The 27,497-nt window shown below is 40.5% G+C and overlaps 1 protein-coding gene across 13 annotated transcripts in view; it reads right to left on the bottom strand.

The window, feature by feature from the left end:
- Positions 1-27,497, bottom strand: part of CHD2 (chromodomain helicase DNA binding protein 2) — a 144,752-nt gene that overhangs the window by 95,086 nt on the left and 22,169 nt on the right. For 11 of the 13 annotated variants that reach the window (XM_055098218.2, XM_063597148.1, XM_063597151.1 and 8 more), the window contains 3 exons: positions 8,032-8,263; positions 5,251-5,337; positions 3,494-3,555 (listed from right to left, as the gene is read on the bottom strand). In XM_055098218.2, the coding sequence (XP_054954193.1) occupies positions 3,494-3,555; positions 5,251-5,337; positions 8,032-8,263 (381 nt within the window). Of the gene's footprint in view, positions 1-3,493; positions 3,556-5,250; positions 5,338-8,031; positions 8,264-11,137; positions 27,344-27,497 lie in introns of those variants that run through there. The other 2 variants (XM_055098219.2, XM_034939459.3) reach the window with 2 other exon arrangements.

Below are 27,497 nucleotides of genomic sequence, written 5' to 3'. Positions count from 1 at the left end.
GAGCAAACTATCGCAAGGACAGAAAACCAAACACCGCACGTTCTCACTCATAGGTGGGAATTGAACAATGAGAACACTTGGACACAGGGTGGGGAACATCACACACTGTGGCCTGTCATGGGGTGGGGGGAGGGGGAAGGGTCAGCATTAGGAGATATACCTAATGTAAATGACGAGTTAACGGGTGCAGCACACCAACATGACACATGTATACATATGTAACAAACCTGCACATTGTGCACATGTACCCTAGAACTTAAAGTATAATTTAAAAAAAAAAAAAAAAAAGATGTGCAACTAATTGTATGTAACTGACCCTAAACTAGATCCTGTAGTAGAGATGGAAAAATATTATGAAAGACTTTATTGGGTTAACTGACAAAACTGAAATATGAATCAGACAAAAGTACATCAGCAGCCAGGTGCGGTGGCTCAAGCCTGCAATCCCAGCACTCTGGGAGGCCAAGACAGGCTGATAACGAGGTCAAGAGACTGAGACCATCCTGGCCAACATGGTGAAACCCCGTCTCTATTAAAAATAGAAAAAATTAGCTGGACGTGGTGGCGCATGCCTGTAGTCCCAGCTACTTGGGAGGCTAAGGCAGGAGAATTGCTTGAACCCCGGAGGCGGAGGTTGCAGTGAGCCGAGATCGCGCCACTGTACCCCAGCCTGGCGACAAAGCCAGACTGCGTCTCCAAAAAAAAAAAAAAAAAAGTACGTCAGCAATGTTTTAAATCTAAGTTGAATCTGTACTGTACTGTGCTTATAAAAGAGAAAATCCTTATTTTTAAGAAATACACCTTACATATTTAAGGTAAAGGGATAAAAGGTAAAATTTTATGAATTTTAGTCTCAAACAGTTCATAAAAACATTATGTTTGTATATATATAAACATACACAGGCTGGGTGCAGTGGCTCACGTATGCTAATCCCAACACTTTTGGAGAGCAAGGTGAGAGGATAACTTGAGGCCAGGAGTTTGAGAACAGCCAGGGCAACGTAGTGAGACCTCTATGTCTACAAATATACAAAATCAGGCATGGTGGTGCACGCCTGTCGTCCCAGCTACTTGGGAGGCTGAGGTAGGAGGATCACTTGAGCTCAGGAGATTGAGGCTGCAGAGAGCCAAGGTTGCACCACTGCACTCTAGCCTAGGTGACAGAGCAAGACCCTCTCTCTTAAATAAACAGCACCCATAATAATAAAGCAAATGGAGGAAAAATGGCAATCTGGGTAAAGTATATAAGGTGTCCTTTGTACTGCACTTTTATTCTTGCAACTTTCCTAAAGTTTGGAATTAATTTTTTTAAACCAATTTTACAAAATGGTCCCTTTTTAAAAACTCTAAAATGTGTGAATAAAATCTGCAGGGTTTCAGAAAAGCATTTCTTTGTGCCAATATTTCAAACCTTTCACTCTCTGAGTGAGTCTGAATTCTGAAATGCATGTGACCACACATTAGGTTATGTTACACTTGCTCAGCTTGGATCACAGAAAGCTCCTAAAGTGCCTTGCAACTTGAGTGTCAGCAGCTACAAGACCTCCCCTAATTAATCTTTCAGGAATCTCAACTGGTGACTCAGGAGAAGAGCTCTCTGTAAATCCACAATACTCACCAGCTGGCCAGAGAACAGCAGAAACGAAGGCTAGCCCAGTGCCCAAACACAGGAACATGAGGGGAACTATCTCAGCCCAAGGCAGTTCCTATGAACAGCCCTAGGGTAGGGAAGCAATATGAAAAAGAAGACAGATCCCACTCTGCAAGGAACTAAGAGGTTCTACTCAGGAAAAGAAAGGTCCATATATGCTACTGAAGGTTGCCAACTTTGGGGAATTCTTAAGACTGATAAGTGGCGGGGCACAGTGGCTCACACCTGTAATCCTAGGAGACCGAGGCTGGAGGACTGCTTGAGCTCAGGAGGTTGAAACCAGCCTGAGAAACATAGTGAGACCCCATCTCTACAATAAATTTTTAAAAACTTAGCTGGGCATGATAGCACATGCCTGTAGTCCCAGCTACTCGAGTGGCTTAGGTGGGTCAATTAAGTCCAGCGAGCCAAGGCTGCAGTGAGCTGAGATCAAGCCACTGCACTCCAGCCTGAGCAACAGAGTGAGACCCTGTCTCAAAACAAAACAAAACAAAAAGGCTGACAAGACTATGAGCCAGTAAACAGAGTAAGTGCAATGTATTATACAGTGACTGAAAAAAACGCTGGCTTCTGCACACACAAATAAGGCCATTAAAATAGGAAGTCAAGAATTCAAGCATAGCACCATTTAACTTGCAGTCAAGAGACCAAAGGAATGTAGCCAGATGATGAAGTAATGATTACATGCATGGATTTCCCAGGGTGTAATCAAGGTGGACATTTCAGGAAAGATACTCAAAAGGCCATCAGACCAGTAAGCAGATAATAGTCTCCCAAGCAGACCAGGAGACTGGGGCAGAACAAAAGCCTTCTAAGATGCCAAGTGCAGGTTTGCTTACAGTTACTATTTCTCCAAAACACAAATGAAAACTGAATGCGCTCTAGCAGGGCAAAATTAAGTACTTGACTTTTCTGTAAGGCTCTTTAATACCCTACATTTATTTAATGTCACAAAATCTTAGCATAGTTTCTAATAATCCTGTTGGGTAGATGGTATTATTCTTTTTTTTGGAGATGAGGAAATGGGTTTTAAAATCTCAAATGACTTGCCTTAGGCCACTTACTAAAGAGTAATAATATTTTACAACAGAGCATATGTACCTAGAGCTCTTAATAGAAGCCATGGACAACTGTTTAACATGACAACCCCTGAACTGGTATACAAAGTTTTGAATATCTACATTTTTGAGAGAAGCTATAGAATTCAGATTGTCAACGGGATCCACACCCTCTCCAAAAAATGACTTTAAAAATTATTTCTCAAAAAAAATCAAATAATTTCATATCATATAAATCGAACTTTTTAAATTAAAAAATCAACATATAAATCTATGTTATAAAGAAACTCCCCATTAAGTCCACAAATTAAATTTTTCTGGCTTATGAACTGCAACATTAAAATTATACAGAAACAACAATATGTAATTTCTTACCAAAATGGATATTCAGCCAATATAATTTTGCCATAAAAATAGCAAATCTACATTTGTTCCTTGCTTACTACAATACCAAATACCTGTGTACTTGTTATTTATACGTATTTTTCTGAAAAAAAAATCAATGGGCTAATTGGGTTAACCCGATGGAAGAAGCTGAGATTTATCCCAAGCAAAAGCTCGAGTATACATGGACCCCTTCCATGTGTTAAACTGAGAATCTTGAGTTTCCAATGCTGCTGCTGCTATTGCAACAGGTCAAGGTAGACAGTCACCCGAGCTAGTAAGAGAGACAGAAGCAGACTAAGGGACCTGGAGTAGACTAAAGACACAACGAAGGCAGTCCTAGAAATGCTGACAAGTTTGAAACTACTAGATTGAATAATTTCCCCCATGAAAGACTTACTGTTTTTTCAGCTGCCTCTGGCCTCTTCTTTTTGGGCTCCCACTCTCAGACCCGCTACTTGCCTTCAGTGTGTGAGGGGGGAAAAATGATTACAGACTTTAATTCACAGTTCTTCGGGACAACACTATCTCCTGGATCAACAATCTACTCAATATACTATTATTCAATATGAGCTTTTAGACACAAAGAAACCTAAGCACTTGCTTGGTGGAACTCCCTCTTCTTTTGATTTGAAAATTAATATCTCTCTGCTATCACTGAGTTATCTCTAAAGCCAGGAAATATTTATCTCAGCTTGACTTCCAGAACAGCAATATCCAATAACTTTCTGCAACGATGTAAATGTCCTGTATCTACAATGTCCAATACAGTACCCATCAGCCACATGTGACTACCAAGCGCTTAAAATGTGACTGAGAAATGGAAGTTTTATTTTTAACTAATGCGTATTTTAAAAGCCACATGTGAGTAGTGGGGACCATACTGGATACTGCAGATTGAGACTATCAAATAAAAATGCCACAACATTTAGTCAGTGTGCCTTAAAGGCACCAACTACTGATGTATTCATTTTAGACTCATTTAAGAGTATGTTCACTCATGAGCCAACAGTGCTCTGCTAACAGCACTAGGCCAAGGAAAGCTTACAGTCACAGACATTTCAGTAGCTCTTTCTCTCCACAATTAAGGAAAATGGCAAACTATTCCTATTGCTGTTAATCTTGTACCCTACAGAGAATGTGTTAATTAATATGTAAAAGAGGGAAAGATTTCTACAACTATGTGATTGGTTTTAACAAACATGGCTCAGTAACCTAGTGCGAGACACTGTGGAAAACAAAAGCAAAGGCAAAACAGCTCAGAGGTCACTCAAAATAAAACATCACAAATGTAATGCAGATGTTAGGCTGAATTAGATTTTTAAGGTACATTTATTTAAAAACCCACACCCAACTCACTGACCTGTGGCTATCAATATTTAACTTTCATCAGAAGTACGTTATATAGCTAAGACTAGCAAAGTCCTCCCAAGAAAGCAGAAAGTAGACATTTCATTGAGACAAAAGAATCTCTCTTCAGGATCTAGTCTATAAACCTAATTCAGAATAAGAATCCACAAAAATATCACACAAAATGAGAAAGGTGAAAGAAGTCTGATTCTATAGACAACCAAGCCTGGTATAGAATACCAATTTAAAAAAATCACCGATCTATTCATCCCTCTCTCACGATTAGAGTAAGTATGTTTGAAACTCATTTTATTATATCTCACACTAAAAATGACCAAGGAAACCAAATTTAAGAAGTTAAATAAAAGTAGATACATTAATTAAGCACTCCCTCCTCTTTCAGGAATAAATCCAAAACTATTTCTATTGCTCTGTTGGTTTACCAAACAAGTTACCCATTTAATAAAAATCTAGGAGATTTAGAAGTTAGGGGCTTAAAAAAGTAAACTTCTTGCTATATATAATCAATTTTCACTATGAGAGACAACTTAAAAAATAAACACTTTTGAGGTCAGTTCTGTATAATACTCTACTAAAAAATTCACTATTATATGATCTTTCTGGTTAGATTCTTTTATTTGATTATTAACTTCTTGCCTTACTGTATCTGGTCATAGATAGCTCATATTAGAGTCACTTAACCCCTATGCCTGAAGTTCAGTCTTTTTAATGGTAATACATACCGTCAGAAAGAATGAAGTAAGATAGGGAGTTTAAATGCATGCCCTTAAAACATTTTTTCCTTACCTCTTCCTTAATATTAAATCGCGATGGTTCTTGTCTGCTTCGGTTTGACCGCCTGACCCCATAAACATCAGGATATTCTTCCCACATCTGTAAAATTAAGAGACCACGCATTAATCTTTTTTCTTGACCCCCATTATTATTATCAAACATTTATTGCAATTGAAGAGAATTCAAGTAACCAAGTATCAAAAGGGTTGTTTTGCTAGTTTTATTTATGAGACAATAAAGCGCCATTTTTTTTAAAATAGGCATATTATCCTAGGAAATATTAGTTTAACACTGTCTTCATTACTTAACAGCTATAAATCTATATGGTATACCGCTTACCCATCATTAAAATATAAACACACAGCTGAATAACACAGAAAGGTAAGACAGCGGCTGTTTCCACTAAAGACAAAGTATTTACTGATAAATTTTAAATTCCCTACTGCTTTGAGTTTCAGTCTTGACTGCACTAACCCACCTGTGAAACTGAAAATACATGCAGCAAAGCCCCCATTAAGTCTAATTAAGAAAGAATCAGGAATTTGTATTTTTCTTTAAGTTCCTCAGGTCATGTAACATCCCAGATAAATGCAGATGAGGCATTGCTAACACTTAGCTAGAAGTTCTCAGAATGAGAACCACTGCCACCCTTTCTCTAACACATCTACTTTTATTCTGTAGCAGTAATTAGCCCTTTGCCTTTAAGACCTGATTTTTGTAGACCTGTAACAACCTTTAAGACCTGTAACAATCCTCACCAGTGATTTAAAAAGTTTAAAAGACAGATTAGTTGAGGAGAAAAATCATTTTCACTTTCTTCCCCAGAGATAACTACTACTAAGTATATTCTGTATTCTTTTAACAGAATCACACATAAGCAAAAGGAATTTAAATGGATTGTGGAACACTGACATGAAAAGGTGTAACAGAAATTAAGCAAGTAGCAAAAGCTGAGATGAGAAATATGGGTTATCAAATTACAGGTGACAGCTAACGTCATGAGAATACTTGGAAAAGTAAGGCTCAGAACATGCACAAAAGAAGCCACTAGCTGAGACTTGTGAAATGTTTGTATTTAAAAGTGTAGGGCCAGGCGTGTAATCCCACCACCCTGGGAGGTCTAGGCGGAAGGATGGCTTGAGTTCAGGAGCTCAAGATCAGCCTGGGCTACGTAGGGAGATCCTGTCTCTACAACAAAATTTAAAAATTAGACAGGTGTGTCAATACGTGCCTGTAGTCCCAGCTACTTGGGAGGCTGAGGTGGGAGGATCACTTGAACCCAGAAGATCAAGGCTGCAGTGAGCTGTGATTGCACCACTGCACTCCAGCCTGGGGGACAGAGCAAGACCCTGTCTCATCTTTATGAAAAATGATCCAAAAATGTCACTAAGAAAGGACATTATCAACAATGACTTTAACAACAACAACAACAACATAAAAATGATGAAGTAAGCTGAAGAAAATCAAGGCTTCAAAAGAAAAGATGGCCCAGAATAGGCATTTTACAACTAGAATCCAATGTAATCACATAACCCAAAGTCCACAGATTCTGTAACGGCCTTAGCATCACCTTGGAGTTAAAGGACAAAAGGTCCAAACAGAAGGAGTTAGGAATAACCAAATGGTGGGAAATATAGGAAGAGGCAGTAAACATAAAACACTCTGAAAAAACCTGGCAGAGAAAGGAAGGAGGGAAAGTGTGCTTTACTCTAGCCTGTCTATCCATGCCCACACCTGGCCCTCTGCTAGAGCTATGAAAGTTTTTACTCAACACAAGTTTTTATGGAGCCCTTATTAACTGGGAGGGCAAAATCATTTCAGTGTTACTACATCAACTAGTTTTATCACTTCAAGGTATCAGCCAGGCATTCTACCTCAACTATTATGACTTTATTACAGCATATATTATAATGTTTACATCCTAAAATTATCTTGTGTTCTTATTTGTCCTTTTGAGAGCCAATATCTAAGTCAACTCTTCCATGAAAAATCTACTATGTGGAGTTACTCACTACTGAGTACTCTTACGTGAGTAATAAGCTTTTGGAGGGGGGCAGAGAGCTAGCACGTGAAAAGGATGTGTACATAGAAAACCAAGAGCCTTCCTTAGAAGTTCTCATTTTAGGATAATGATTATCAAAGGCACAGTGCAATCATTCTGACTGGCTTGTAGGTCCATCCAACCTATAACTACATATTATTAACTTTCCGGAACTGCTCACTTTAACCTTAAAAATATATTTTAGGCTGGGCATGGTGGCTCAGGTCTATAATCCCAGCACTTTGGGAGGCCGAGACAGGTGGATCACCTGAGGTCAGAAGTTCAAGACCAGACTGGCCAACATGATGAAACCCAGTCTCTGCTAAAAATACAAAAATTAGCTGGGCGTGGTGGCAGACGCCTGTAATCTCAACTACTTGGGTGACTGAGGCAGGAGAATCACTTGAACCTGGGAGGCGGAGATTGCAGTGAGCCAAGATCGTGCCACTGCGCACTCCAGGCTGGGCAACAGAACAAGACTCTGTTGCAAAAATAAATAAATAAAGTTAAAAACCAAGCGTATAAAAATTTGTCTTTCCTCCCTATAATTGGATGGTTCAGGTCATTTATTTTCCTTAATAGAGCAGAAAGAAGTCTTCATTTGTATCCTCAGATATACTACTGTATATTACTAGAAAAAATGGCTGTAGGTTTCATCATCAAGATATACTAATGAGTTTTCATAAACAACAAAGGTCTGCTAGCTTGTCCTAGGCTAGCAGCACATTCGTACTGCAGGGCAAAGTAGATACCTTCTTCACATCAGCTATCCGTTCCTTCTTAGAGGCTGGCTTCTCTTTGGCTTCTGGGAGGACTGGCTGGGATTTGGAACCTGCTGATTCGCTCTCAGATTCCGACTGACTCTCAGAAGATTCAGAGCTGCTGTTCGACTCACTGCCATGTCCACTTCCCGGATCACTTCCCTGCTCACTTTCCGACTGACTGCCTGAGTCTGAACCCGAAGCTTCTTCAGAGGCTGAGTGACTTATTTTGAGAGAGAGAGAGAGAGATTTAAAAATATTTAAGAACTGACACATGAATCTGCTTTAAAAAAAATTCTCATGGTAAAACATTTGCAGATAGTAATTTTGGTAATATAAGACCAAAATCTTCAAATTCACATTTATACTTTTACATTCCAAATAACGTTATTGCTACCATTCTCAAAATCCCCAATAGCTACCATTTCCTGAATGTTTACATGATGCTACAGGTTATTTCTATGGACAGGCTCTTGACAGAAACTCTGAACATGGATATTACTGTCCCCTTCATTCAAATGAGGCTGAACTGAGGCTCATAAGTATTTAACTCTCACACCTAGTTAACACAGTAGGATTTGAAACCAGATATATATGAATCCACGAAGTCTTACCTGTTAAGTATCATTCCCCTCTCAACAAGAAAAAAACAAAACACAGAACAAAACCAAACCAAGCAGGCCGGGCGCGGTGGCTCATGCCTGTAATCCCAGCACTTTGGGAGGCCGAGGCGGGCGGATCACGAGGTCAGGAGATCGAGAGCATCCTGGACCACACGATGAAACCCCGTCTCTATTAAAAATACAAAAATTGGCTGGCTGTGGTGGCACACACCTGCAGTCTAAGCTACTCGGGAGACTGAGGCAGAAGGATCGCTTGAACCTGGGAGGCAAAGGATGTAGTGAGCCAAGATCACGCCACTGCACTCCAGCCTAGAGACAGAGCGAGACTCGGTCTCCAGAAAAAAAAAAAAAAAAAAAAAAAAAAACAAGCTGGACACAGTGGCTCAAGCCTATAATCCCAACACTTTGGGAAGCCTAGGCTGGAAGATTGCTTGAGCCCAGGAGTTTAAGACCAGCCTGGACAATATGCAAAACCCATCTCTTCAAGAAAATGTTTAAATTAGCTGGGTATGATGGTGCATGCCTGCGATCCCAGCTACTCAGGAAACTCAGGTGGGAGGATCATTTGAGCCTAGGAAGTCGAGGCTGCAGTGAGCCATGATTTGCCACTGTACTCCAGACTGGGTGTCACAGTGAGACCGTGTCTCCAAAAAACAAAAACAAAAAAAACAAAGCATCTTACCCAAAGAGGAAGAATGCAAACTGGATGCAATTATCCAATCGTGGTTCTCACTAATAGGAGCAAATTAGGCTCATCTGAGGAGCTTTATAAAAATTTATACACATTAACTTCAATCCAGAGGCCCTGCCTTATAATCTGCAGTGAGATCCAGAAGTGGTAGACTTAACAGAAATAAGTAAACAAAAAGGGCACTCTGATGCTAATGAGAACACCCAACCCAATAAAGACTGCTACTGGCCTCCACACATCTCCCTTGCCTTCTTCATTCCAAACATCCCGTAGGGAGCAGCAACCTAAGTAGGTAGATGTCATCTAAAGGAACAAAACAGAAACCACAGAGACTGAGGGGTGATAGAGTATCAATCTCAAGCACAGAGAAAACAATATCCTCATCTTCCTCTAATGGTGAAAAAGCAACTGAGGGGCATGCTGGTAGAGGGGAAGATACTCTGAAGCAAAAAGACCTCAAATGGATGGACTCTACAGCAAGAGGTGGACTGTTCACTCTACTCTTTTGCTTGAAAACTACCCATCTTTGCTCGGAGGGGGGCAAGGAAAAACCCAGAACCTACAGTAACATTAACAGAAAAGTCCCTGAGTTCAGAAGCCAGGAGATAAGACACGTGGCACAAAACCTGAAAGGGTAAGGGGAAGCTCTATATTTACCATCACTGCATCTTCTAGAGGTGCACAGGGCAGTACACTGCAAACTGGGACTGACGCAAATAACACCATGGGATCCACAGCACATTACAATACGGAGGCCTTTCAGTTACCACGAGAAGCAATGAGAAAAAATGGGAGAGCAGGGGTCGAGGGAAGGTTCTCAATACTGGGAAGTGGGGAAAGATGAGAAAAACCATGTAACTTCCTGATCACCTGATAGGTATCAGACACTAGGCTAAGTACTTTATATGTATTATTTTGCTTATTCCCAAGAACAATACTATTAGGCATTATTATCACCATATGAATGACGAAAAAAACTGACCTCTTTTATGTAACTTGGCCAATGGACAAAACTAGAAATTGAGGAAGAGGGTGAGGGGCCAGGATTCCAATCCAAGTGTGGATCTAAAGCTCATTTCTTTCTATTTTACCATAGGGGGCCAAAAGATTAGAGACTCAGAAAACATTATTAACTCTTATCCCTGTTACACAAGGTCCCAAAACAGGCTTCCTTGTAACAAGTGACTCAACAGTTTCAAGACCTCATTACAATTACTGACTCCTTAACCCTTTGCACAGTCCAAGCTGACTAGTCTAGGTGACTAAAGCATCTGAGTCATTTATTTTATACCTGTGACCAGGCAGGTTGTCAACAGGAAAGAAAAAAGAAAGAGGAGAGCTGGATAGTGATAGGAACACTTAGAAGCTGTGGGCTCTGGCATCGCAGCTTCCATTTCAGTCCTAGCTCACCTCAGGCCTGTGTCATCTTTTAACCTGTGTCAACCTATGTGACATCTACCAGTAGTGTCATAAGAACATCTAATGCCAGCTATGAAAGCAGTGCCCTATAAACGCCAAAGCCCTACCCAAACAGGAAATCTGAGCATATCACATTCAAGCTGAGATTCCCCTTCTAACACAAAATTCTCCCCAGCTAACACCCATTAGTGAGTCATTACCCCACAACCCATGACACTAGCTGGAATTTATTAGTTTTGCCTCCACTATTTGTTCATGGACAGACAGGTACAGAGACAGCTCCAGAATTTCCTCGTAAGTAAGGAAGGGATTTATTTAATAGAAAGGGCAGTCTACTTGAAAGGGATGTTAGGCAAGGCAGTACCTGGAAACTGTATTCCCATAGCAAAGGCAGCTGAAGGCTTGTTCACCTCCCAGGCATCCGGATCTTCTGGTCACTGATAACATCCAATTTCAGCATGCCCTATAAAACCTGGCCTCTGACAATTTCTCAAGGCACATTACTTAATCATTTCTTCCCTCACCCCCACTGCTCCAGACTCCAGACCTAGCATTGCTCCCCTCTAGCTCCTGCACCCACTGCAGACACAGAAAATTAAATACCTCTCTAATTTTGTGGCCTTAGGTATCACCGAGAAGGTGATACCTTCTCTGTGTTTCTGGGAGAACCAGAAAACATCCTTTGGTCTCCTATCCTAAGCTCAATACCTATCAGATACTTCCACAATACTGACATATGTCATAGCAGTTACCACCACCAAGATGTAAAACAGGCAGCCACATCTCAAGTCTGAGCTTCAATTACCATGTCCTGCTGGCTCTCTATACTTTTAGCAATGACACACATGCTGACCTAGAAAGACTCACTCCAAAGCTCCGGCAGCTGTTAACATCTACACTACCTTGCCTCCACTTGTCCCATACTATCGAGTAATCTGGCCGCTTGCCAACCTCCCCAATAAACTTGCAAACTAAGCATATCTCCTTTGATGTTCTTTGTGCCTGGTATATTAGAGAAGGATTCAACTGCACATTCATTTGCTAGAATGTGCAATTTGCCTCCCCTTTGAAATAACGTATTTAGTTTTTCAACTACTATAATGTTTAACTCCAGACAAAAGTTTAAGAATAGAATCATGTTTTGGCAATCACCACCAATAAAACTGTCACAGACAACAGGTCTACACACTACTAGGAAACAAAAAACTCCAACAGCGACAAAAAGACTGAAAATCTTTACCAACTAGAGACCCACAAAAGGCAGCATTAGTTTACTGAAGATAACTAGAACAGCCCAACTAGAAATGTTTATAGTGTTCTGTGTTGAAAAGTGGGAAGCACTGCAGATAGGATGTAATGGAATGCCAATGCCCTCATCAGGATATGTCTATATGGATGCCCATCTCATTCCCTTTGAACTGGTTTATACTATAAATTCACTACATTTTATATAACACTCCCCTATTAACGGTACATTTAGGTTATTTTCAGATTTTTCACTTAATCAGTAAGTTGCAAATATCTCTGATACACTTTCCATATTTCTGAGTATTTGTATTTCGAAACTGTTGACTGTAACCATAAATATCTTTCTTTCTACGTATCTTCTTGTGCAGCTATGTGTTTTTGAGTTTGTGTAGGAGAGTGATTCCTAGAAATGTAACAATGCACACAACAATACCTTCTGGGGGAAAAAAAGCCGTTTTTCTGTCAGCATATATGTATGTGTATAAATGCATTTTAATCACCACATTGCTAACACTGGTTTACTCTGTTAGGGATGGGTTATTTGAAGTATACTTGTGAGTTCCATGGATTACTTGTGTAATTTCAAAAATAACAACAATGAAAATCAAACCCAAGAAAAGATTAACACCAAGTTCACAACTATATTTGCCTTTAGGGGTTGAGGGAGGCAGATGCTCTCAGGGAATGATACTAGTGACATTTTATGACTGAAACTTAGTAGTGAAGCTTAATAGTGAATTCACAGCACTTCATTACATACCTTAAGTATTTTTAATGTCTAAACTAGTTAATTGTCTAAAGTAAGTCTAATCATGAGAGTCAAATCCAAACCAAGGGCGGCAAGTACACCTCACCCTACACAAAACAAGCAAAGATTTGAATGAGTGTTTTAAAAAAGTGTTTTTAGGCCAGGCGCGGTGGCTCACACCTGTAATCCCAGCACTTTGGGAGGCTGAGATGGGAAGATCATGAGGTCAGGAGATGGGAGACCATCCTGGCTAACACGGTGAAACCCCATCTCTACTACAAATACAAAAAATTAGCTGGGCATGGTAGTGTGCCTGTAGTCCCAGCTACTCGGGAGGCAGAGGCAGAAGAATCACTTGAACCCAGGAGGCAGAGGTTGCAGTGAGCCGCAATCATGCCATTGCACTCCAGCCTGGGCAACAAAGCAAGAGTCCGTCTCCAAAAAAAAAAAAAGTGTTTTTAAATTGTTTTTGGAACCAGAATCAGATGTAAGACTGAATACAAATACTAATGAGGGGAACTGCTTAAAGAAGAAAAAAAAAAGCCTTAACAAAGTCATTACTTAATTTTCATACTTCTCATAAGAGGAATAATCACTAAATAAACTGGAAATGGAAAATGAGATCGTGCCACTGCACTCCAGCCTGGACGACACAGCCAGACTCCGTCTCAAAAAAAAAAAAAGTGTAATTATGGGCCGAGCATGGTGGGTCAGCCTGTAATCTCAGCACTTTGGGAGGCCGAGGCGGGTGGAACACCTGAGGTCAGGAGTTCAAGACCAGCCTGGCCAACATGGTGAAACTCAGCCTCTACTAAAAAAACAATTAGCCAGGTATGGTGGCATGCACCTGTAATCCCAGCTACTTTGGAGGCTGAGGCAGGAGAATCACTTGAACTCAGGAGGTGGAGGTTTCAGTGAGCCGAGATCACACCACTGCACTCCAGCCCAAGCATCAAGAGCAAAACTCTGTCTCAAAAAATATATATATGTATATATATATGTGTATGTGTATATATATGTGTATATGTGTGTATATATAGCGTACATGTGTATATATACGTATATATATATTCAAATTATTCCCTTAAAAAAACGACATTTCCTAAAAGACTATGTAGAATTGCCATTAATACCTAATAATTATAATAGTAAATACTATTAGTACTAAGCTGTAGTTTTAGTGCTGGTTTAGTAGAGGAGGCAGAAAGCCCACAAGACTAATAGAAAGGGTCAAACTGAGTTAGTGAGTGGAGTCCTTTAAGCCTTCACCTAAATAACAAAGTAATAAAATTAGCTGACTACCAATGGCTTACTAGTTACAGGGCAATTAAACATTGGATTTTCAGGAATGACTATCCAACATATATACAGAATCTTCATGAAAAACAACTATCTGAAAAATTATTCAACATCTAAATTGCAAACAACTTTTATAATTTTTTACTTAACAAATAATTAAAAGGAAAATACAATACACAGATTAAAAAACAAGTCAAAACTGGGAATTCAGATTCCAATCAAAAATAAATGCTGATGAGAAAAAGGTTTACCACTTCCTTTTGCTTGTGGATAAAAAGAATTTGGTATCTCTTCAAAATACTTTCTGAAGTAGGTAAAAACGGAGTGATTAACCTTCTTGCAACTGGACTTTGAAACGAAGTGCCATTAACAGTTACTGTTCCATTTTTAATCGCCGTTTCCCAAATGGCCACAAGAGGGCAGCACAGCAACATTCCACTTAAAAGGAGCCAGCCTGTGGGAGCCCCGCCCAAGAGCCGCCATTTCACTTCAGTGTTTATTTTCCTAACTTACAAAATGGCCGAACTGGTTGGCAGAGTTTAGTGTTTTTGTGGGTGAAAGCAAAATCTGGCAAAACAATCACAAAGCAATCTACACTGGAATTCCATAAAACTTACTTCCAGGCTAACTTCCTACCAGTGATACAATAGCTAATATTTACGGAACACTTATGTGTCAGGCATATGCCAAAATTCTCCTAATCCTTACTTATAAAGAAGACAAAGCCCAAGAGTGTGTGTGTGTATGTGCGTAAGATATCACCCCACAGTCTGAATTATGCAATCCACACTATCAACTATCAGCGTTAGGTATCACTGCCCTTATTTACATACATTCTTCAGTTGAACTGATTATTAAACCAAAGTTATTGCGTAACTATTCCTTCTCAGTCACTTCTATATGTCTTAAGATGGAAAAGCAAAGAAGACTGACTAGTCACACCTTTTTTTTTTTGCTTGTTTGTTTTTTGAGACCAAGTCTCGCTCTGTAGCCCAGGCTGGAGTGCAGTGGCGTGATCTCGGCTCACCGTAACCTCCAGGGTTCATGCGATTCTCCTGCCTCAGTCTCCAGAGTAGCTGGAATTACAGGCGTGCCCCACTGCACCTGGCTAATTGTTTTGTATTTTTAGTAGAGACAGGGTTTCACCATGTCGGCCAGGCTGGTCTTGAACTCCAGACCTCAGGTAATCCGCCCGCCTTGGCCTCCCAAAGTGCTAGGATTACAGGCATGAGCCACTGCGCCTGGCCACACATTTCTTATTGGTAAAGAATACTGGATGCAGTTCTTTAAACTCTCCACCTTTGGTTCAAGTCCTGTGCTTCTTCAGAATAAGTTATAACTATAAACAAGGTTAAAAGACAAGTAACTTGTTTCCCAGACGGACTGGGAAACAAAATTTCAATGTACACATAACAAAGTATATAGATACACAACATATGAAGAATTACCTATCAAAAATCCAACCAAAAACTGCACAAAGAAAATGGATACACAATTACGGAGAAGAAACTGAAATGGCCAATAAACTAATTTTTAAAAATAACTAAACTTCTGTTAACTTGGGAAACATTATAACTGGTTATTTTGCACTCATCTGCTTTGCAGAAATTAAAGTCTCTTAGTATTAAATAATTGTAAGAATAGCCAGTAACCCTTAAAATGTATAGGAATCAGCCAGGAGCAGTGGCTCATGCCTGTAATCCCAGCAATTTGGGAGGCCGAGGCGGTCAGATTACGAGGTCAGGAGACTTGAGACAATCCTGGACCACATGGTGAAACTCCATCTCTACTAAAAATACAAAAATTAGCTGGGCGTGGTGGCATGCGCCTATAGTCCCAGTTACTTGGGAGGCCAAGGTAGGAGAATCGCTTGAACGTGGGAGGTGGAGGTTGCAGTGAACTGAGGTTGCACCGAACTGAGGCTGCACCACTGCACTCCAGCCTGAGCAACAGGGTGAGACTCCGACTCAAAAAAATAAAAAAGTGTATGCATCCTGCAATTCAATTTGTGGGCATGCAATGTAGACAAATTATCAAACTTGTATAGGACGAGGCAAATAAATATTCAGAGCTCTGTTCATAAAAAAACCTAAATAATCCATATACCCATTTATGAAAATGTAAAAGTAAAATGTGAAATATTCACACTATGCAACTAAATGCAGCAGCTAGATTAGGGCTGAATTAGGTCTGTTAATACTGTGAGCCCAAAAGTATCTGAGACAGAGCTCAATCAATTTAGAAAGTTTATTTTGCCAAGATTAAGGACGTGCCCGTGACACATCCTCAGGAGGTCCTGATGGTATGTGCCCAGGGTGATGGGGCACAGCTTGGTTTTTACACATTTTAGGGAGACATGAGACATCAGTATGTGTAAGATGCACACTGGTTTGGCCTGGAAAGGCCGGACAACTGGAAGCAGGGGAGGGGGCTTCCAGGTCATAGGTAGATAATAGACAAACAGTTGCATTCTTTTAAGTCTCTTGATTAGCCTTTCACTGAATACACAAGTTCCATGTGAGAAGAGAGTAGAGGCATAGTCATTTATGCCTCAGTCTGGCTTAGCAAAACAACAGGGCAGAGGAAGCAATCACATATGCATTTGTCTTAGGTGAACAGAGGGGATGGCTTTGAGTTCTTTGTCCACAAGGAATTTCCTTGTGGGCAAATTGTGAGGGAGGTATGTAGCATTTTTATTTTTCTAGCTATCTTATTTAGGAAAAAAATGGAAGGCAGGTTTGCCTGACACAGTTCCCAGCTTGACTTTTCCCTTTGGCTTAGTAATTTGGAGATCTCGAGATTTATTTTCCTTTCACAATATCAAAAAGAAAATTTGGAAACTATTAAATTTTGAAAACACAAAACATATTTACATAACCAGGTACATTTTGTAAGTGCCAACTCTTTATATGCCAAAATCATAAAAGTGACCCTAGCTATGTCTAACTTTTTTATTTTAAAACTTTATTAGGCAGGGCGTGGTGGCTCACGCCTGTAATCCCAGCACTTTGGGAGGCCGAGGCAGGCAGATCACAAGGTCAGATGGAGACCATCCTGGCTAACACGGTGAAACGCTGTCTCTACTAAAAATACAAAAAATTAGCCGGGCGTGGTGACACACGCCTGTAGTCCCAGCTACTCGGGAGGCTGAGGCAGCAGAATGGCGTGAACCCGGGAGGCGGAGCTTGCAGTGAGCTGAGATCCCACCACTGCACTCCAGCCTGGGCAACAGCGAGACTCTGTCTCAAAAAAAAAAAAAAACCTTTAATTATATCCTTTGAACTTTTCTGAATTCTTAATTTCTGAGAAAAGAGGTCTGTTTCTAACATTGTAGAACTGATCAGTTCTAAGGTGCAGGCCCCTCCCCAGGATTCAGCAGTGCTCTCAGCAGTCACCCTAACACACGCAACACTACGGACCCTCCTTCCAGTGTTAAATAGAATCTATGGAAGGCCACTAATTTGGACCGAGCTCCTAGACCCTAACAGACCAAACCAAAATAGAGTCACTCATGTTAAACTTCTAAATTGTTTACCTTACCTTCAGGAAAGAAGATACCCAAATCCCCAGACAGACAGTGTGAGCTGGCATAAGGAAGTTCCCCCCTCTGCTTTAACCCTTATAAGGAAAATAACCTCAAGTAACCTGATGTTAACCCACATTTTTGTACTATGTTGTTTCCCTGTTCCTGCTCAACCTTATAAAAACCGATTGTTCCACCATGCCCAATGGGCACCTATTTTTTTATAGATGGGGTGCTACCTAATTTGTTAATCAATAATAAAATCCAATTAGATCTTTATACTCAATTTGTCGAAATTTTGTCTTTTGACAGCAGAAAAAGGTACATGTATAAGAAAAAGTGCACACAAAATGCTGCTTATAATTTCAAGGGATAAAAAGGCTAAATTCTATCAAGTACCTCCCAGATTAAGAAATCCAGCAGTAAGGACAGAAAAAAAAATTTACCTTTAATCAGTGTATTTCTAAAATTCACAGCTGAAGCCAGGCAGGCATCACCTTAGCCTCATCATGCATACTACTTCTGCTCCCCAATAACCAAATATAAGTAGTTTCCATAGCACCAAACTATTAGCACCCAGGCATACATTAGAGAAACATGTATTCTAGCAAGAAGCCTGGTTAAGGTACAAATTAGTTAAGGCACTTCACAAATACCTACCTAATCAGGATCTGGCAATGTGCTAATACACAACAGACAAAAGCAGCTTTCTATTCAGGTAAAAACAAAAGTCTTTGTAAATAACCAAGCTGTGAAAAGCAGTTACAAGGGGAGTTCTCCCCAGAATTCATTAACAAAAGAATACTTAACCACTTCAGGCAATGTATTTACACCCATTAAAGCCCTAAGGACAGATGGACCAATTTGACCCAGAGTTCCTTTCAGCCCTGTGAGTCTTGTCTTTAGTTAGCTATTGTTTAGGTTATAAACTTTAGACTTTTATAAAATATATGGTGCTTTCAGCAACTCCCAAAGTTCAAAGGAGATTAAAAGATCTGATTACCAATCCCAATAATAAATGTGAAACGTATGCCCATAACGTCATGGGAGTAAGAGGGGTCCCTGGATCAGGCCAGAGAAGAAACCACAAAGGGCCTCAACTTTATTACTAACAACCAACATTTACCATGGCAAGCACGGTTTCTCAATCATAGGGTTTTTGTTTTTTTTTGGAGACAGGGTCTTGCTCAGTTGCCCAGGATGGAGTGCACGTAATGTGATCACAGCTCACTGCAGCCGCAATCTCTTAGACTCAAGCAATCCTCCCACCTCAGCCTTCCAAATAGCTGGGACTACAGGTGCATACTGCCACACCCGGCTAATTTTTACATTTTTTGTAGAAATGGCATCTCCCTAAATTGCCCAAGCTGGTCTCGAACTCCTGGCTCAAGGGGTCCCACCTCAGCCTCCCAAAGTGCTGGGATTACAGGTGTGAACCGCCGTGCCCAGCCTAGTGGTGGCATTATAGATGCCTGAGGCTGGATAATTTGTTATTGTGGGGAGCTGTCTCATACACACTCTTGGATGTTGGGTAGCATCTCTGGCCTCTACCCACTAGAGGCCAGTAACACCCCCACCCCCAGAGTGACAAGCAAAAATCTCCAGGGTAATGGAAGGGGACAAACCTGCCACTAGTTAAATACCACTGCCTAGAAGTATCATTTTATTTAATTTGAACTTCCTTCCCTAAGAGACAAGTACTACCCTTACTCTATTTTAAAAGATGAAGAAACAGGCTCAGACGCTCCTGCCCAAGATTCTACAGCTAAAAAGCAGCAGAGCAGAACAGAAAAGATCGAAACCCGTCCCACACTGACCTTATTCCCAAACTTGCCTCAGTACAAGAATCAACTGAGGTTGCTGTTCAACATACAGATTCTTGGACATAACCCTAGAATTGCTGAATTTTTTAACTTTCAAGCAAGAAGCCTGGGAATATGTTGAACAAGCACCCCAGGTGATTTTTAGCAAGTAAACTTAAGGATTTAAACGTCTATATAAAGCTAGATTCAGAGGGAACAGACTTTTTTTTAAGCAAGGGAAAGAGAACAGTGCAAGAGTTTGATCCATTACTGCTTTCCTTTGAAATTACAATTTACCAGTCATATATTGCCTCTATTTGAATGTCAACCTGCATCTAAACGGAAGACACACTAACCATCTTAGTTTGTCAGGGCCTGGCGCAGTGGTTCACGCCTGTAATCCCAGCACTTTGGGAGGCCGAGGCGGGCGGATCACAAGGTTGGCGGATCACGAGGTCAGGAGATTGAGACCAGCCTGGCCAACATAGTGAAACCCCCGTCTCTACTAAAAATACAAAAAATTAGCCAGGCGTGGTGGCGGGCACCTGTGGTCCCAGCTACTTGGAAGGCTGAGGCAGGAGAATCACTTGAACCCAGGAGGTGGAGGCTGCAGTGAGCCAAGATCGAGCCATTGCACTCTAGCTCAGGCAACAGAGCGAGACTCCGTCTCAAAACAAAACAAAAATACAAAAATACAAAAATTAACCGGGCATGGTGGCGCACACCTGTAATCCCAGCTACTTGGGAGGCTGAGGCAGGAGAATCACTTGAACCCAGGAGGCAGAGGTTGCAGTGAGCCGAGACTGCGCCACCGCACTCCAGCCCAGGCGACAGAGCGAGACTCCGCCTCAAGATTGTCAACACACAACACACTCAAGAACTATTCCCCCAGACGGCAGATAAACACAACAGTTCTCAAGCCTAGCTATGCCACAGACCCACCCAGAGCTTTGGACAATTCCTCAAACCTACTACATGGCTCCTAAATCCAATCAGACGGGGAGCTTGGCTTTTAAAATTCTCCAAGTGATTCTCATGCAAAACCTGTCTGGGAACTAAGTTTCGAACAAAAAAAAAAACAAACTTGAAGCAAAGCACAAATCTTCAAAACTTATGGCCAAATCCAAAGTTCATGTGTGGCAATGGAGGACAAACTGCACAAATGTAAAGTTCTGAGGCCTCCAGTACCTCCTATCTACCCATCTTTGCACATTTGTTTCTTATACTATCCCCATGAGCATCACTTCAGGGCAACATTTTAACTAGAATCTTTTGATGTAGAGTCATGGCCTTTTGAACAGCAGAATGTGTGTCTGGCATCAATCACACCCACAGTGCACTGTGATTGAGTCTGCTTCTTTAAAATGCAGTGTTTAAAAAGAAGCAAACTACAGAATTATGCAAGATTTTTACAATTTTCCCCAGTCTCATATACATTAGTTTCCTCTTTTTTTGTTGATGTTGATTTTTTCTTGGGCAGGGGTTGGGGGGACACAGTCTCACTCTGTTGCCCAGGCTAGAGTGGAGTGGTGCGATCTGAGCTCACTGCAACTTCCACCTCCTAGGGTCAAGAGTCTCTGCCTCAGCCTCCCTAATAGCCGGTATTACAGGAGTGCACCACCACATCCAGCTAATTTTTGTATTTTTAGTACACACAGGGTTTCACCATGTTGGCCAGGCTGGTCTCGAACTCCTGGCCTCAAGTGATCTGCCAGCCTCAGCCTCCCAAAGTGCTGGGATTACAAGCATCAACCACTACACCCGGCTAAGTTTCCTCTTACCCATTAATTTGACAGCAACTTTTCGCAAGATGCTTCATCAATGCTGGAGTCAAGCTGCCACTGTTTGAATCCCAATTCTACCACTTACTCTCCTTGTGACCCAATTTTCTCATCTAGCAAATAGGGATAAGCATATGTACCTCAGGAGTGGTGAGAATTACATAAACTAACACATACAAAGCAATCAGAACAAGTTCTAGATTCTTAGGAGGTAGTATACATGCTATTATTTAGTCTTCCTAAAGCATTCAACTTAGTTTTCACTGAAACACTCTCTCACAATCATTTCACGTACTGACTTGCTATTTAATTAAAATGCAAAGTTACAAGTGTCATGCACCACATAAGGAAGTTTAGGTCAATGACTGGTGTCATATACAACAGTGATCCCATAAGACTGTAATACTGTATTTTAACTGTACCTTTTCTGTTTAGATACACAAATATTTACCATTGTATTACAATCACCTACAGCATTCAGTACTGTAACATGCTCTATACAGTTGTGGCCTAGGAGCAACAGGCTACAGCATAAGTGTGCAGTAGGCTGTACCTAGGTTTGTGTGAGATGTTCACACAACTACAAGATCACCTAACGACATACTTCTCAGAATGTATCTCCATTGTTAAGCAACACATGACCGTACAACCAGCATAAACAAATTCAAGATGTATCTACTAATCCTTGCTAAGCACACAATGGAACTGAAGGAACAGAACGGCATGGGTAGTAAATGCTCAGCAGGGACCAGGCGCAGTGGCTCACCCCTGTAATCCCAGCACTTTGGGAGGCGGAGGTGGGAAGATCATTTGAGGTCAGTAGTCTGAGACCAGCCGGACCGACATGGTGAAATCCCATCTCTACTAAAAATAGTAAGAAGTAGCTGGGTGTATGGTGGCAAACGCCTGTGATCCCAACCACTCGGGAGGCTGAGGCAGAACAATCGCTTGAACCTGGGAGGCGGAGGTTGCAGTGAGCTGAGACGGCGCCACTGCACTCCAACCTAGGCAACAGAATGAGATTCCGTCTCAAAAAAATAAATAAGTAAGATCAGCAGGACCTAAGGTCACCCACAGGCCTTTAAAGGAAGAGGACTATGTAATCGTTCATTTAGTGAGTTGGTTAACTTTAGGAGGGTTACTAACATTTTTGCTATACTGACTTTCATATTAAATAAAATATACATATAGCCAGGCATGGTGGTTCATGCCCAGTTCAACACCAGCCTGGGAAACGTGGCGAAACCCCCCTCTCTACAAAAAATTCAAAAAATTAGCCAAGTGCAGTGGCATGTGCCTGTAGTCCTAGCTACTAGGGAGGCTAAGGCAGGAGAACTGCTTGAGCCTGGAGGGTGGAGGTTGCAGTGAACCGAGATTGTACCACTGCACTCCAGAGTGAGAGATGGGAGTGAAACCCTGTCTCAAAAGAAAAAAAAAAAAAAAATATATATATATATATATATATGTATACACACACACACACACACACACGTAAAACCCTTAAAACAGTCCCTTACCCAGAGTAAGCACTCAATAAATATAAATCTACTTTGGTATTTTTCTACAAAATGTTCACCATGTACAATATCCCTTCCTGATAAAATCCAAAGTGAAGGCCAGATACGGTGGCTCACATCTGTAATCCCAGCACTTTCGGAGGTCTAGGTGAGCCCAAGAATTAGAGACCAGCCTGGGCAACATGGTCCAAACCCATCTCTACAAAAATTAGACAGGTGGGGTGGTACACACCTGTGGTCCCAGCTCCTTGGGAGGCAGAGGTGGGAAAATCCCACCTGAGACTGGGATTGCAGCACTGCACTGTGTATGAGACAGCTCCCCACAATAACAAATTATCCAGCCTCAGGCATCTATAATGCCACCACGAGGCTGGGTATGATGGTTCACACCTGTAATCCCAGCACAGCAGAGTGAGACTCTGTCCCAACAACAACAAAAAATCCAAAGTGAAAGATTACCAGCTAGCAGGCACTGCTAGACTTAGAAACAACCCATACAAATGGGATACACCCTGGAGTTTATCATCATATTCTTTTGTATTTTTTCAATGTCGGTCACAATTCACAACCCACCCATGTTTTTATAAACCCAAGGGAAAGGAAGTTTAGAATGGAATGTAACTGCATTCCAAGTAAATAATTCTAGAATCTAAACTTCCAAAGGACGTAAGGAGAGTACACTAAGGAAGAGACGACCACAAGAGCTTAAAGCAACTAGAAGACACTTACAAGGAATTCAGAATCTTGAGGTGAGAAAGCCCACCTGCATATACATTTTTTATCTTTTTTCTTTTTTTTTTTTGTTGGTCACCCTGTCTTCCAGGCTGGAGTGCAGTGGTGTGTCAGTTCGTCTAACTGCAACCTCCGCCTCCCAGCTTCAGGAGATTGTCCGGCCTCAGCCTCCCAAGCAGCTGGGACTACAGGCACCCACCATCATGTCCAGCTAATCTTTGTATTTTTAGTAGAGACAGGGTTGCACCATGTTGGCCAGGCTGTTCTCGAACTCCCTACCTCAAGTGATCCGCCTGCCTGGGCCTCCCAAACTGCTGGGATTACAGGAGTGAGCTACCACGCCCAGCCTGTGTATACATTTTAAAGGTATGCCTAGAACTGGATCTGCCATGACATTTAATATAGAAACATCCTCTTCCATCAAGCCTACAATTCCCCGTCAGCATCCTACCCCACTTTTGCTTCCAGAGGTCCTAACTCAAGCAGCTATTAAGACTAAAAAGGGAATTTAAAAATGGGACAGGCAATGGAAAGACCAAGGGTTAAAGTACACGAAGTTCTCCATCAGAAGATTTGAAAACACACGGAGATACTGCAAACATACAGAAACACATGCAAATTTGAAACACAGGGAGTTTTTAAAAATTAACTAGATCCTAGGGGCAGGGATGGACACTGGTATTTTTAGAAGCTCTCCACAGTCTGAAATGGGAATAAAAAGTAGAACCCATCTGACCTATAACCCAAAAAAGACAGGAAATAGAGGAAGTAGAGGAAACCCAAAACACACAAATCTTAAGACTACAGTTTAAGCAGACTTGCATGTTCGGCATTATGCTAAGACAAATATATAGTCCTATGGTTTAGACTGAACACTGAAAGCAAGCTACAGCCAATTAGACATTGGTTGTAAATATTACTGCTGTTACATTTATATCCATGGAGCAGTGCACCATAGTATTCAGTATTCATTCTGTAACAGCTTGAGAGGGGAAATGAGACAGAGGATAAACCAGGGCAATAATTATCAGCTTGGGGGGGTGGGAGTGGGTAGTTATCTACTCAGACTAACTGGCAAAAGCAGGGCTGTGATTCACACAAGAAGCTGTTGTAGTCCAGGAAGAGTCATATGCTCTCTCAAAAGGCTGGCTCTTCTCAAAAAAAAAAAAAAAAAAAAAAAAAAAAAAAAAAAATTCTAAGAGAGGATGAACTGTAAAACGCACCCAAGCTGACTAAATGAGGACTTGCCTCCTAAAATCATTCTCACAAATCTCTCCTGTAACTGGCCTAAACAAACTCTCCTGGTAGGCCAAGACAACCAGCGAGTTCCTCAGGGCCAACCTAGCTCCTGAAGAACAACTTAGGATATGAAGGAGGGGTGCAAGAAAGTAAGATGAAACAAACAGTAAGAATAAAATAACCTTACTAAAAGCCTACATTTATTGAGCACTTTTAATGGGATGGGCTCTTTGCTAAGCATTTTATGGGCACTATATTATTTAATCTTCATGACCCAATGAAGATGACCATGATCCACATTTTTAAAATGAGAAAATTACAAGTCCAATCATAAGTGCTTCTTCACTGGCCTAAACTGGGAACAAAAATTTTCAGGACTAAAGTAAAAGCTGAACTCATACCTAGCTCTTGCCAGGCACAGAGGTAACAGTTAAGCATACACAAGTGACAAAATGACTCATCAGAATTAAATCCAAAGTATAAAATCAAGACTATCTCTACAATCCTGCCTTAGCCGGATGCTTCTGAAACATTCTCTCCTTCAAGATCAGTGATCACATTTTCCCTAAACTACAGGGACTCAGTAATGAGAACTGAAATACTTTTCAGTATGATATCCAGTCCAGAACATGTTGAAATACCAAACAAGAAGACCCATAACCAAACATATTAACAATAAAATGCTAAATTATGTAGCATGAATGGCTACCACATATCTATGTCCTCCATCATTTATTTCAAAAAGAAAAGCCTTGTCCCTCACTTCATAATCAGGGCTCAAATATATTCAGTATATAGGAGCTTTTTTTAAAAAAGGTCTCTCCCCCTAGACTTGCTTTATCAATTAAAGATTCCATTGATTACAGAAAACGGTCATAAGACAAATGTGAGTAATGTGTTCCAGCATTGTGCTGAATTACTGATCACAAAATAAAAATACAATCCAGCCTGGACATTGGATGACTAAGTCAAGTTTTGTTACTCAGGCTTTATACTGATAACCCTAAAGTTCCAAAACAAGTTGTGAATGGCAACTTTGCAAAGGTATACATGTGAACTCAATGCTTAGTCAAGCTGAAGTGCACGAGGGAGTTACTCAGCTGTGACACACCCAGTGTAACCAAGCCACAAAGTTACTTTCACCTGTACACAAAATACTCTTAGAGGAATTTTTTTTTAAGTTTCTTTGTTCAAGTGACACCAAATCAAGAAAGCCAAGTTCTTCAAGGAAGCAAAGTTCTAAGGTTACCAAGAAGCAGCTAAAAACTAAAGGATCTTAAAAAAAAAAAAAAAAAAAAAAAGATGGCTCATAGCAAGAAAAAATTTAATGGCTGACACAGAGCAGTCACTCAATTTGTATACCAGAAACAAACTTAGTGTATCAAATTTTATGGGAGAAATGATAGGAGTTTGGAAATACCAGGTGGTCTCAGGAGGTCTCTCATAACTGTCAGTTGTTTTATTTGGGGGTAAGGGAGAGTAAACTAATGATAAAATCTGTGAGTTTTAGTTAAAATTCAAATAAACTTCCAGATTCACTCCTCAAGCAATAACTTGCTACAACTGTCACAACCAAAAGTCTTTATCAAAAATATTATTTGCCCACCTTCCTCTGCTGACTTAATCTTTACAAAGATACTAACTCCCTAACGGCCAAATACTAGTTGGAAAGTGCATATTTTAAACGGCAAGGATACAGAGAGAGAGAGAGAGAGAGAGAGAGAGAGAGAGAGAAATCGATCAACACTCTTTTCTTGCTGCTTGATGCTATTCCCCACATCAAAGGGAAAAAAAGTAGAAGGCTCAACAAACATACCCAAGAACACTGGTTCTTTAAAAAACTTAATTGGCTGCAAGATTGTCAACAGTTAATAGGTAATTTGTTATATCATGGTATGCATTTTAACTCATAATGGTATTTAGGTTAAAATATCTTAAATAACAGAATAGTTCATATCCTCTTAAAAAATAATTAACTGCAATGTTGACTACTTTGACCCCAGTTTTAGGAATTGAAAGGTATTCAGCAAATACTATTAACACAACTAATTAGAATTCAGTCTCTACACAAAAAGGGAGGTGAGATTATTACCCTCGTTCTTGTGGCAGGTATACTTTAAGTTGGAAGCTACAGTTAAACGTTCATCAAGTTCTATCAATACTTAATTCTCTGAAGATGTTTAGCATTTTATACGCAATATACATTTGAGCATATAATTTTAAAATCAGGTACAAATTATTTGATGAACACTTCTCTGTAACAGAAAAAGCAATTTCAGCTAGTTTTCACAAACTATCCAAATAATTCTTCCCAAAGAACCTAGATTATGAGAACCTACAAAACTCACTATCATAGTGAATTCTAACTTTCACAGACTGTATTCAGAAACTTGACATACGCCCAAGCAAATGTCACCTGCACTGAAGGGTCAACATCTCCTTTGAAGTAACACACTTTACTAAAATAACTTTAAACTATGGCTAACTACAGGACAGCCTACTCCAACTGCTAAAAAAACTCTAGTATGGCAGGAAAAAAACTTTGTCCACAGTAGATAAATCCACTGAATTTCTTGCTTGCTTAAATTCAGTATGTGTAATTTAATTATTAAGACATCGTTGCTGAACGATGAAGTTTTAACCAGAAATCCTTGTAAAGGTTTCCAAACAAGGCAAACCAGTGAGCATAAACCCAACCGTTTACCGGGACTCAGAATTCCCGAAATGGAGGCCTAGGGAAGATAATTCCGAAGATTTGGCCAAGTGACCCCACTATCAGCCAAGCTGTCAGTCACCCTGCATTAGCAAGTGCTATTAACACTTAAAAGAGTAGTT

This window comes from Pan paniscus, chromosome 16 (genome assembly GCF_029289425.2).
Source record: "Pan paniscus chromosome 16, NHGRI_mPanPan1-v2.0_pri, whole genome shotgun sequence".
Taxonomy (NCBI): domain Eukaryota; kingdom Metazoa; phylum Chordata; class Mammalia; order Primates; family Hominidae; genus Pan; species Pan paniscus.
Note: the sequence above shows the minus strand (reverse complement) of the source record. Positions and strands in the feature narration are given on the sequence as shown.